This window comes from Apium graveolens, chromosome 9 (assembly GCF_009905375.1).
Source record: "Apium graveolens cultivar Ventura chromosome 9, ASM990537v1, whole genome shotgun sequence".
NCBI classification, from domain to species: Eukaryota; Viridiplantae; Streptophyta; class Magnoliopsida; order Apiales; family Apiaceae; genus Apium; species Apium graveolens.
The window spans coordinates 197,708,039-197,720,432 of record NC_133655.1 but is presented as its reverse complement, the minus strand read 5'-3'; the positions used below and the strand labels follow the sequence as shown (position 1 = coordinate 197,720,432).

The 12,394-nt window shown below is 40.9% G+C and overlaps 2 protein-coding genes across 2 annotated transcripts; both read right to left on the bottom strand.

The window, feature by feature from the left end:
* Positions 1-6,642: 6,642 nt before the first annotated feature.
* On the bottom strand, positions 6,643-7,203 carry LOC141685841 (uncharacterized). The gene has a single exon (XM_074490920.1). The coding sequence runs from the start codon at positions 7,201-7,203 to the stop codon at positions 6,643-6,645; it is 561 nt and encodes a 186-aa protein (XP_074347021.1).
* A 4,164-nt stretch (positions 7,204-11,367) lies between these two features.
* On the bottom strand, positions 11,368-11,802 carry LOC141685839 (uncharacterized). The gene has a single exon (XM_074490919.1). The coding sequence runs from the start codon at positions 11,800-11,802 to the stop codon at positions 11,368-11,370; it is 435 nt and encodes a 144-aa protein (XP_074347020.1).
* Between the last annotated feature and the right edge of the window lie 592 nt (positions 11,803-12,394).

Below are 12,394 nucleotides of genomic sequence, written 5' to 3'. Positions count from 1 at the left end.
ATTTTACGGACTAACAAACAAAATAATATATTTTACAATATTTTACGTAATATTTTAATTAAAATATAAGTGAATTCAGGACTTCATAACAAATAAGAATTTATAATATATATATATATATAGGTGACAATTCATAAAAGACTCTCTTATACCATTATTTTAAAGTATAAAATATATAATTTATTTCATTTTTATCATATATAGTTACAAATTTTACTTATCAAATTAAAAATTAAGTTGCACAATTTTTTTATTTAAAAAATTATTAAAATTTAATGAAATAATTTAAAATGATTTTGTAGTAGAGTCACCGTAAAATTACAATCAATCAATCAACCAACTGGTATATAACGCATAAAACAGTGTGTAAGGAGATTATAACATACAAGCTTATTCAAAAGAACGAAAAGACTATTTTCACAAAAGACTCTCGACTAAGGTTGTCAATGGATTAGATATCCGGTCCAATCCGAATCCTAATGGTGCAGATATAAATCACTTAAAATAAAATCTCATTCGAAAATAATTTGATCCGGAAAAAATCCGATCCGATAAGTATAGGATATATTAATACGACCCGATCCGTTAATAATCCGATCTGATTATATATATATATATATATATATTTATTTATTTATAGATATATTTATCATAAACTATTTAATTATTTAAATAAATATACTATATTATAATTTAGATAACAGAAGATTGAAACTGTCATTTCTTTTGTCCTCTCCGGTCATAGATTCCCCCCCCCCCCCAAGGTTCTGCAAACGAAATATGATCCAAGTTCACGTGACTCCGTAAATCTTTGACTTCACCTTTCTTATTTATTATGCACATTACCTTAAGTTTTTGGAGAAACATACGTGGAATTTTGGAATTTTGTTCCCTGTTACATAGTTTTTACATTAGTAAATTTCTTACTGTGTTATCATCTTAAATATTTGGTAATTATTATTATTATTATTATTATTATTATTATTATTATCACGTTTCTTATTTATTATGCACGTTACCTTGAGTTTTGGGAGAAACATACATGGAATTTTGTTTCATGTTACACAGTTTCTGCATTGGTAAATTTTTTACCGTGTTATTATCTTAAATATTCAGTGCATATTATTATTATTATTATTATTATTATTATTATTATTATTATTTGTTGTGGAATAAAAATTAGAGTGTGTTAGTATTTAATATTAGGGTTTGTGAGTTTCGAGTTCTAATGGCTGCACTTGTGTTCAGGATTATCGGTCCTCGCAAGATGCCTACGTATCTCTGTGTAGTAGATAATCAAGCCAAAAACGTAGTTCTAGGTTGAGGGGTAGAACCATTTATATAGAGGTGAGTTTAGGGTTAGACTTGTGTTGGGAGACTTGGTGGACAAGTCTCCAACTTAGATGGTGATTAGGAGTCCTATAAGGGAAGGAACTCAAGAAAATTCTGTGTAAGACTTTGAGTCCGTTTAGGACACATGTCTCTGCTCTTTCAGCCGTATTGAGCCTAGTCTGTGAACAACTTGTGTTCGTGGACCTTGACGACCTCAGCTAGTGGGTCTTCTCTACATGGGTCGTTTTGAGTTTGCTACGAGCTTGGACCAGACATGTATGTACAGGACTTCAGACAAGAAATCCAAACGTAATAATGCGATATTTAATGTGACTTTAAGATATATTTTCTATCCATATCATTTGCCCCCCAACTTCCGGTAATACTGCTCGAGTTTTCGTAGAAGTTATAATGGTCTATTCGCGACTCGGGGGACTTTCGACCCTTCCCGGGTATCGGCCCTTCATGGGTATCGGCCCTTCAAGGGTATCGTCCCCTCATGGGTATTGCCGTTTTATCGTAAAGTGTGGAGCGACCTACACATTTACAACGACTTATTAGTATGAGTATACATACTTTAGGCCTTTGCACAGGCTATTCGGATAGTGTTTAACACTAAACGGTCCTAATCGGGACTAAAAAGAGAGCATTAACACCCCTTAACCTTCATCAAGTTTAATTATAGGGTGAAAGCTGCTAACTGGCCATAATCGAGGCTAATCGGCCTAATCGGGGCTAATTTCCATGTACAAGCTGCTAACTAGGCTCAAAAGAGCCTAATTTTAAGCTAGAACACACTAATTGGCCTTAATTGAGGCTAATATGCCCTAATCGGGGCTAATCATGACTAATCATCATGCACAAGATGCCAATTATCCCTAATTTACACTAATTACAAGAGTGAATAGGTTAAACGACCCTAATCTGGGGTAACTTTATCATACAAGTCGCTAATTCCCCTTGATTTAGTTAGTTGCGCTTAATATACACTAATCGACCCTAACCTGGGCTATTTTTCACTAATCGGCCATAATTTGAGTTTAATCTTAAAATCCTAAAAATTTTAAAAAAATCAATTTTTTTTCTGATTTTTTCCATTTTTTTCCAAAAATTTTGAAAATTTTCGCAGGGGGTCACCAGTGCCGAGAAGAACCTTCTGCTGTAGAAGGCTCTGCTCGGCCTCATGCCCTTGCATGTGGGCTTCTCGGCCTAGGGAGGTCGGCCACCTCCTGGTCGGCCTGGAACAGGTCCTCCTGCTCCGTGTTGACCAGAGGTGCTTGCTCCATTTTTTTTTTGTAGAACCTCTTACTTAGAGTCAATTCTTCCACATACTTTGCCATGCCCTTGTTGCTCTTCGTTGTCCATGGAATTAATCTCATGGTTTCCCTTGAGTTTCTCAAAGCTCTGCTGCGGCTGTTTCAGTGAATGTTCTGCTACGACTGTTTCAGTGAACGTTCTACTACGGCTGTTTTAGTGAGCGTTCTGTACTCTATCTTTTAAACGTGTTGTACCCGTTCTATTGAACTTGTTCTATTGGAAGCCTTATACTTCATTGAACTTGTCCAAACTTCCTTTGTAGGTACTCCAATGAACTCGTTCTCGTAGACATTCTAGTTTTCACGAAACTTAGTTCTGCTGAGAGTTATCCTTTCGGAGAAATTTCCAAAGGACCTCTCAAGAGGGCCTCCGGAGAAACTTTTGAAGGCCTCATGGCTCTCCTACATGAGCTTCTGGTCGGCCAAAAGGCCTCAATTTGTTGGTTGGTCGGCCAGGGCCACTACAGAAGCAAATTATGGCTGTCTTGGCTCTACTGTGGAGGCTCCTAGTTGGTCCAAAGGCCTCAATTTGTGGGATGGTCGGCCGGGAACACAACGGAAGCAAATTGTGGGCATCTTGGTTCTGCTACGGAGGCTCTTGGTTGGCCAAAAGGCCTCAATTTGTGGGCTGGTCGGTCGGGAGCACTATGGAAGCAAATTGTGGCCGTCTTGGCTCTGCTACGGAGGCTCCTGGTTGGCCAAAAAGCCTCAATTCGTGGGCTGGTCGGCCAGGAGCACTATATAAGAAAACTGTGGCCATCTTGGCTCTGCTACGGAGGCTCCTGGTCGGCCATATGCCCTCCAATTGTTGGATGGTCGGCCGGGGCTACTCCGGATGGACCTTGGCAGCCTCTTGCAGGGTAGTCTGATCCATTATGAGGAGAATGTTTTTGTTCACGTACTCGTGAGTACTCTGCCTTCACAAAACTTGTTCATCTGGAAAGTTAATCTTGTTCTAATCTTTATAAGCTCTGATAATCATGGTGATTAGTGTAATCAATCCTCATTTAAGACTAACGACTTGTGTTTAGCCTCAGCCAGACTTTTCATATCATTTTCTAGTGAACGTTCTGTTCTTCATGAAACTTGTTTTCGCGGACATTCTAGTCTTCACAAAATTTTGTTCTTGTGGACTCTTTAGCCTTCGGGAAACTTGTTCTCGTGGACGTTCTAGTATTTATAAACTTGTTCTTGTTGGGCGCCTAATTTTTCAAGAATTCTCAAGGGATTTTAAAGGAGTTCCACCGAAAAACCTTCAAGAGGGTCTGGATCACCCTACAGGGGTTCATGGTCGGCTATAAGGCCTTCTTGTGGCCTGGTCGACCAATCCTTCTCTTTTTGGTGGACGTTCTGCCCTTTTTCTAGTGAGCATTATGTACTTGTTCTCGTGAACGTTCTACTCATCACGAAGCTTATTTCCCTCTGTGAGGGTTCTAGTTGGCCTAATCCTTCCTTGTGGAGGAATAGGCGTCACTGACACTTGGTAGGCTAGAAACTCACCTCTGTGAGCATCTTACTCTTCATGAAACTTGTTCTCGTGAACATTCTATTCTTTACGAAACTTGTTTCCGTGGAAGTTCTTGTCTTCGCCAAGAGCATCCCTTGGCTCTAGTTCATGGTTTTCTTGGAACCTTCATTTGGGGGCCATCCCTATTAGTTCTGGATGTCTGTAGACGTTCTTTTGAGGAAGTCCTAGTCGGCCTAACCCCTCTATGTGAAGGAGTTGGCTTCAAGGACTCTTGGTCGGCCATAGAGACCAAGCCCTTGAGGCCCTGGTCGGTCGTAACCTTAATGTCTAGTGCTTCTTGGCCCTTCTTGACCTTATTTCATAGAAGTTCTTGAACTTCAATCTTCTAATATCAAGTCGTAGCTTAGACTTTCTTCTCTCTTTTTTGTTTGAGGGGTGCCTTGCCGGGTGGGGGCCTCACCCGAGGACCCTTTAGACGACCGAAGACCTTCATGGATGGCTATTCAACCTCCTCTAGTTGCCCAAGGGGTTCATTCATGACCCATCTGGTCGGTCAGGGGGAAACATTTTTTACTATCTTGAACAACATGTCTCGGTCACATTCGTTACGGGTCTCGAACATAAACTATCATGCTCATGTTGTGATTGGTCTTCACAATACAAAGGAAGCTTGTTGAAGCTAGCCGTAGTGGCTTCTCTGTTGAGGGTACCTATCTTCCTCCTAATTTACCCTTGGTTAAACTTGTTCTAATTAGGCGAAGAGCTTCCTGAAGTGGAGATGTGCAGGGCTCAAGCCTTGTATCAGGTACATCTCTTCTTTTTAGAACTTTTAATACTTCAAATTTAAGGAGGAGCCTGGCTCGCTTAAGGCCTCCCTTAGAGGCCGGTCGGTTGGAGCCCTTTCCGAGAGATATTCAGTCGGTCAAGGGCCTTCTCTAGAGGCTGATTAGCCTTCTCTACTAGGCTCGAGTCTTTAGTGTAGACTTTAGTCTACCAAATATATTTAGTTTTCTAATATCTTTTTCTTATTAGGCCAACGCCTACTTTGCAGCTTCTTTCTCCAAGTGTGCAAAATGGAGTGATCACATGGCCTTGGGGGCATTGATAAAGAAACTTTGGAGAAAGTTTCAAGATTAGGATTCCAGAGCTCTCTTGGCATTTATCAACAGTCAGATGACCTTTTTAAGATAATGAACACCAATGATGATGAGATGCGCTATGTTCACGTGTCCATTGGCTCTGATTATAGCTCTTACCCGGATGTGATAAATTCGTGAGGCTTTCCTAACCATTGGGATGCTTCTGAGGTTGCCACTATTGGCCAATCATCTGATTTTGGACTATAAATTTTCCTCCAGTGTTTAGGCCTTGCATGGCTTTGTTTGCCGTGTGTAGCTTTTATTCAGCAGTTATCTATTTGCGGTCCCTCATGGACTTGAACATAATTGTTCATCGTGACTTGATTTATGATCCTTCAGGATCTCCTGCATTTGTATTTTGATTTCATATTCGCCTTTTATTTTCGTTCTTTGGTCCTTCAGGACTTACATTCATTAGATGCTCGTACACTGGCCATCCTTATTCCTCCATCTACCACTATGTACTAGGAACATGTCTTTCATGTCCTAAACATAATACACCTTTAGGTTCGAAACGTGCCACGTATGAGACACTTCGTCATGGCTCAGGGTTTTCAACTTGTAGGATCCTTGTCCTAATATTTTCTAGACCTTATACGGCCATTCCCAGTTAAGTGTTAACTTTTCTTTCTCTTCAACTCTTGATGCCTTAATATTTCTTAAGACCAAGTCTCCTTACTAAAAGGACCTTTCTTTAACCCTTCTATTATAATAGAGGGAGACTCTTCGTTGATGCTCTGCATTGCGGACGTTGGCCTCATCTCTGACCCCGTCAATGAGATCGAGAGAGAGTCTCATGCTTTTTTCGTTGATTTTTGGTTCATAAGCTTCGACCCTAGGTGATCCTAGGGGATCTATGGGTGATCTCGAGGGGTACCACGGCCTCGGCTCCGTAAACCAACATGAATGGGGTAGCTTTAGTTGTCACTTTGCAGGTGGTACGATATGCCCATAGTATAGGCAATAACTCATCCAACCAAGTGTTTCTTGAGCATTCAACCCTTTTCTTAAGTTCATCAAGGATGAAACCATTGGCAACTTCCTCCTGCCCGTTTGCTTGTGGGTGAGCAACCGAGGTGAAGCGAAGCTCTATGTTGTTGATATCGCAGTACTATCTAAACTCTGCATTATCAAATTGTTTCCCATTATCCGTGACAAGGATGCGTGGGATTCCAAATCGGCATATCACATTCTCCTAGAAGAATTGGGTAATTTGCTTGGTGGTTATCTTGGCTAGTGCTTTAGCCTCAATCCATTTTGTAAAGTAGTCTATGGCTACCGCAATGAACTTCCTTTGTCCCGATGCTACAGGAAATGGTCCAAGTATATCCATTCCCCACATTGTAAAAGGGATGGGCGTGCTGATAAATGTAAGCCTCTATGGGGGCTATCGTACTATTGGATCATGCCTCTGGAATCTGTCACATTTCTTCATATAAGCCTTTGCATCGGCTAGCATAGTTGGCTGGTAAAATCCCAACCGAGTTATCTTGTGAGCGAGGGCCCTGCCCCCCAAATGTTTTCCATAAATCCCTTCATGGGCTTCTTTGAGTGCCTCCTCTACTTTAAGAGGTCTCAAGCACTTCAGGTACAAAATAACAAAGGACCTTTTATAGAGAAGTCCTTCAATCAATGAATATCTCAACGCGCTGACCGACAGCTTACGTGCCTCCTGGGCATCGTCGGGGAGCCACCCAGTCTCTAAGTGGGTCTTGATTGGGTCTATCCAACAGCTTATCACACCAACCGGTGCTATCAGATTTATGACATGAATAGTAGGGGTCTTCAAGACCTGCAAGTAGATACTTCTCGGAGTGTTCTCGATTTCAGACGATGAGAACTGAGACAAGGCATCCACAGTAATATTCTCCTCTCTCGGAACATGCTCTGCGTACCATTCATCGAACTGAGTCAATATTCCCTTTACGACTCTCAGGTACTTCGCCATAGTATCATCTTTGGCCTCAAACTCTCTATTAACTTGAGCAACTATAAATTTTGAGTCTCCACAGACCTTCAGGTTTTTGGCTCTCACGGCTCTAGCCAAGCCTAAGCCGACTATCAATGCTTCGTATTCTGCTTCGTTGTTCGTAGTTGGGAAGTCCAACTTCAATGCATACTCAATCATAAACCCGTCAGGGCTTTGCAAGACTATGACTGCACCACTAGATTTTATTTTGGACGCCCCGTCAAAATAGAGAACCCAATACTCCTTCAGGGTTGTTTCTTTATCCTTCTCTTTCTCTCCTTCTTCTGGGGTTACTATCTCTTACCCCCCAACTTCTTGGTCATTAATGGTGCATTCAACCACGAAGTCTGCTAAGGCCTGAGCCTTGATGGCCATTCGAGGCCTGTATTTGATATCAAATTTTCCTAACTCAATTGCCCATTTGATGAGTCTTCCACTTGCCTTCGGGCTATGAAGAATGTTCCTCAAGGGTTAGTCCGTCAAGTCTTCGATCTTGTGAGCCTGAAAGTATGCTCTCAACTTCCTCGAGGCTGTGATGAGAGCAAGCGCGAACTTCTCTGTGGTGGAGTAACTCAACTCTGCTCCATGGAGCACCTTGCTTATATAGTATGCAGGCTTCTGGAGCTTCTGTTCTTCTTTCACGAGGACTACACTCACGTCTTGTTCAGATACCGTGAGGTACAAATAAAGGGTGTCCTCCGAACTTGATTTGGCCAACAACGGGGCTTTAGTCATGTACTTCTTTAGTTGTTCAAAGTCCTCTTGGCTCTTAGCTGTCCATTCAAAATTCTTCACCTTCTTAAGGGTTTTAAAAAAGGGTAGGCATTTGTCTCCAGACTTTGAGATGAACCTCCCTAGAGCTGCGATTCTTCCTGTCACCTTGTGAACGTCCTTGATGGAGCGTGGTGGCTCCATTTCTAGGATGGCTTTGATCTTGTCGGGGTTGGCCTCTATTCCCCTCTTAGAGACCATGTGACCCAAAATTTTTCCAGACCCAACGCTAAAAGCACACTTGGTTGGGTTTAACATCATCTTGTGCTGCCTCAACACTTCAAATGCCTCTCTGAGGTGACTAATATGACCAGCCTTGCTTAGGCTTTTGACTAACATGTCATCAAGATAGACCTCCATGGTATTCCCAATTAGATGGGCAAATATCTTGTTTACCAATCTCTGGTAAGTAGCTCCTGCATTCTTAAGTCCAAAAGCCATAACAAGATAACAAAATACACCAAAGTCAGTTATGAAAGATACCTTATGGATGCCATCCTTATGCATTCTAATCTGATTATAACCACTGAATCCATCCATAAAGCTTAGCATCTTATGTTTAGAAGCGGCATCGATCAAGGTATCAATCCTCGGTAGGGGGTAACAGTCTTCGGGACAAGCATCATTCAAGTCAGCGAAGTCAATGCACATCATCCACTTCCCATTGGCCTTCTTAACCATTACGGGGTTGGCCAACCATTCAAAGAATTGCACTTTCTCAATGAATCCAGCTTCTAAAAGCTTCTCGACCTCCTTCTTTATGGTTTTCAGCCTATCAGGGGCATAAGTTCTCTTCTTCAGCTTCACAACCTTTCGGGTTGGGTCAACGTTCAATTTATGAGTTATAGAGTTCGAGTCAATCCCAGGCATATCAGCTGCTGTCCAAGCAAACATATCATTGTTCTCTTGTAGTAAAGTTGACATTTGGCCCTTCAAGGGCTTGTCTAGAGATGCCCCAATATACGTGACCTTCTCCGGGTCTAAGGGGTCTAAGGGAATTGAGACCAGGTCCTCAGCTGGCTTCCCTCGCAGTTCGTCATTTTATCGGACATCCATGTCTTCTATGGGGAGGACCTACCCCCTGGTTCCATCGGGCCTAAGTGCTGCAACATAGCAACTGCGAACCATTTTATGATCTCATTTCCCTTCTCCAACACCATTTCTAGTTGGAAACTTTAGTACCATGTGGTAGGTTGAGGGCACAGCCTTAAAAGCATTGATCCCTGTTCTACCCATGATAGCATTGTAAGTAGAGGATGCTTTAAGAACCTGAAAGTTTAACATCTGCGTGGCCTCCCTGGGCTCTTCCCCTATAGTTACGAGAAGTTGTTGATAGAGTATATATTTATATATATATTATATGATTTTATTCCTCATATTTATTATATTTTACATTTAATTGGATTTTTATTAAATAAATTTTAGTGTTTTATTGTAGGAAGAAAGTAATCCTAAATTTGGAAGGATTGGAGAATAAAAAGCTGATTTTGGAGAATTATTAGAAGATAATTCAGATTTGTTGGACTACACACATGTTATATTGTTTGGGCCATATCTTGAGTTCTGGAAGTCCAAATTGGGCGATTCAATAGCCTACGCGAAGATAACGAGATTCTATTTCATTCTAAGGTGGTCCAGAGATCAATATCCATCTGGAGCAGCCCAGACTTTTTGAATAAAAGTCAACTACGAATTTTACTTGGAAAACATAATCAAATTAGGAACTTATTTGTATTTTTCTTAAAATATTAAAATAGATTAGTTAGATACATACAGATACATCAGATATTATTATTAGGTATTAAGTTCCTGGAGAAGAAAAATGAGGCTTCGCTCAAGAGGGATAAAGCTCAAGAAGAAAAGATTGCTACATCTACATATTTTATCTTTTCTCCTTACTTTCCATCATGTTTACATACTCTTGTGTATTGGTTTCTTTTGAGATGATGAACTAATTTTCTCTCTAGACCTTTAATGGATTCTTTTGTTAAAATATAAGTTGTATTCATTTCTCTTTGTTTTTGTGGTCGTATTAATTATTTATGTTGATTTGTGTTTAATGCTTCTCAAAGATTGATCACCCTTGAGATTGATTTCGTAATTTAGGTGGACTTGGAAGAGAAACCTAAATTAAGAACCAATCAATACATCTTAGGATTAATGTTTTTATTAATTTGTGGTTAGGATAGGAATATATCTAAACACCCTAATGAGTCCAATTAAGATGAAACTTAATGTTGTTTATGCTTTTAAATCTTACATAGGAATATGGGGGTTATTGCATAAATTAGAGTCACTTGAGATTCAGAAGGTCCTTGTGAATACATGATTGTCTTAGACTAGCAATTAGACCAAGAGAATAAAGGTTAAAGAAGAAGCTTATTGAAGAACATTGAATGAAGTTAAAGGCCTAGTTTTCATTCTCTTGGAATTTATTGATCATTATTTTATGCTAGTTTAATTATTTAGTGATAATTTAGTAAAACACTCTACTTGATTTTTATTTGACTTGAATTGAAATAAAAATAGTAATTGGTATATAACAGCTTATTAATAGTCTTCGTGGGAATGAATTTATGTACTACTTGATGTGATACATGCTCTTGCGTTAAGGTTGTAAAACCGATAACATTTGTATTGCTCCTTCGACTTTGCATTCCACATGGTTAAACCCGTAGATGGGTGCATTGATGGAGTTAGTTAAGAATCATTGTAGCCCATCCTTATGAATGTATTATGGAACAGAATATCCACGGAAGCTCCATGGTCCACTATGACCCTCATAACAAGACAATTTCCAATTATTGGATTGATAACCAAAGGATTATCCTGAGGAAATGTCAAACCTTCAAGGTCCGGGTCACCAAATTGAAGTCAACTCTGACTTAGAACGCTTAGATGACACTCTAACTATGCTCATTACTTTTCTCGCATAAGCTTTTCGGGAGTTCCTTGTAGTGACAGCTGCTGTAGGACCTCCTGAGATTATATTGATTACTGGCCCTCGGGGCTGTGGGTTGCGATCTCTGTCGTTACCCCTTCGATCATCATATCTTCGATCATTGTCTTTTTTTTCCTCTAGTCTCTTCACCCTTGGTGAAATGTCCGAATTTTCCCCTTCGGCTCAAATACTCAATCTCATCCTTGAGTTGCCTACAATCGTCAGTATTATGACCAACATCTTTGTGAAACCTGCAGTATCGACTCTTGTCTCTTTTCTCGGGGTCCCCCTAGTGGCTTCGTCCATTTGGATTATTTGTCTTTCTCAATTAACATAAGGATTTGGCTCCTTGGAGCGTTCAACCTCGCATATTCAGTAAACCTTGGTTGCTGATTCTTCTTAGAAGAGGAGGAGTCGGAGTTTTTGCCAATTCATGGATACTTGTCCTTGGCATCGTACTCCTGATCCATCTTCCGCTTCTTGTTTCCAGTAGGTTCATTATTCACAGCCGTCTTCTTCATACTCTCCTCCACCTTGATATACTTTTCGGCCCTATCTTGTAGCTGCAGCATGCTTTCGGGAGGGTGCTTCGCCAAGGACATCTTAAAGAACTTGTCTCTAGTGCCTTGCTTTAGGGCTATCATAGCTACCTTATCATCAAGATAAGGGACCTTCAAAGCCTCCTTCGTAAATCGATTCAAATATTCTCTCAGGGACTCCTTTGCTCCTTGGAGTATTCCCATGAGAGAGGCTAAACTCTTCTCGTACACTCTGCCACTTATAAACTGCTTGATAAAAGCTTGGCTCAAGTCCTTAAAGGATCCAATAGAATTCGGGGGTAGACGGCTATTCCACCTTTGAGCCATACCCGATAGGGTTTGAGGGAAGGCCCGACACTTAATAGCGTCATTCATGGGCTGTAGCAACAGGGCGTTAGAGAACGTCCCAACATGATTAGCAGGGTCTCCAGTACCATCGTATGCTTTGATGATGGGCATCTTGAACTTCCTTGAGATGCGGGAATTCATTATCTCGTCAGTGAATGGGGGGTTTGGATCATCAGGATCTCCTCGGGGCATAAGATCACTTGGATCAGCCCTTGGGGCAACAACCCTTCTTGGTATTTGACCATCCAGGTCTATGATTGGAGGAGGATCTCTCCGTCTTGGAGCAACTAGGGGTCTTGGAGTCAGATGCGTCTTCAGGTCGCGCTTAGCCTTTGGATCTCAGCTTCATGAGCCCTGATCCTCTCCTGAACATTTTGGTCAGTACTAGTCATCAACTCTTTGCCAGCACGCCTCCTTCTCAGAGCAACATCATCATCCAATGATTCGAAGTCTCTATCCGAATGGGGTCCAGAGGATTCTTGATCCTCCGGAATAGTAGCTAAGCCATATCTGTATTGGGGCATCCTTCCTTGTTCTTCACTCCTATTAGGGTGTCCACTTCCTCCAGCCT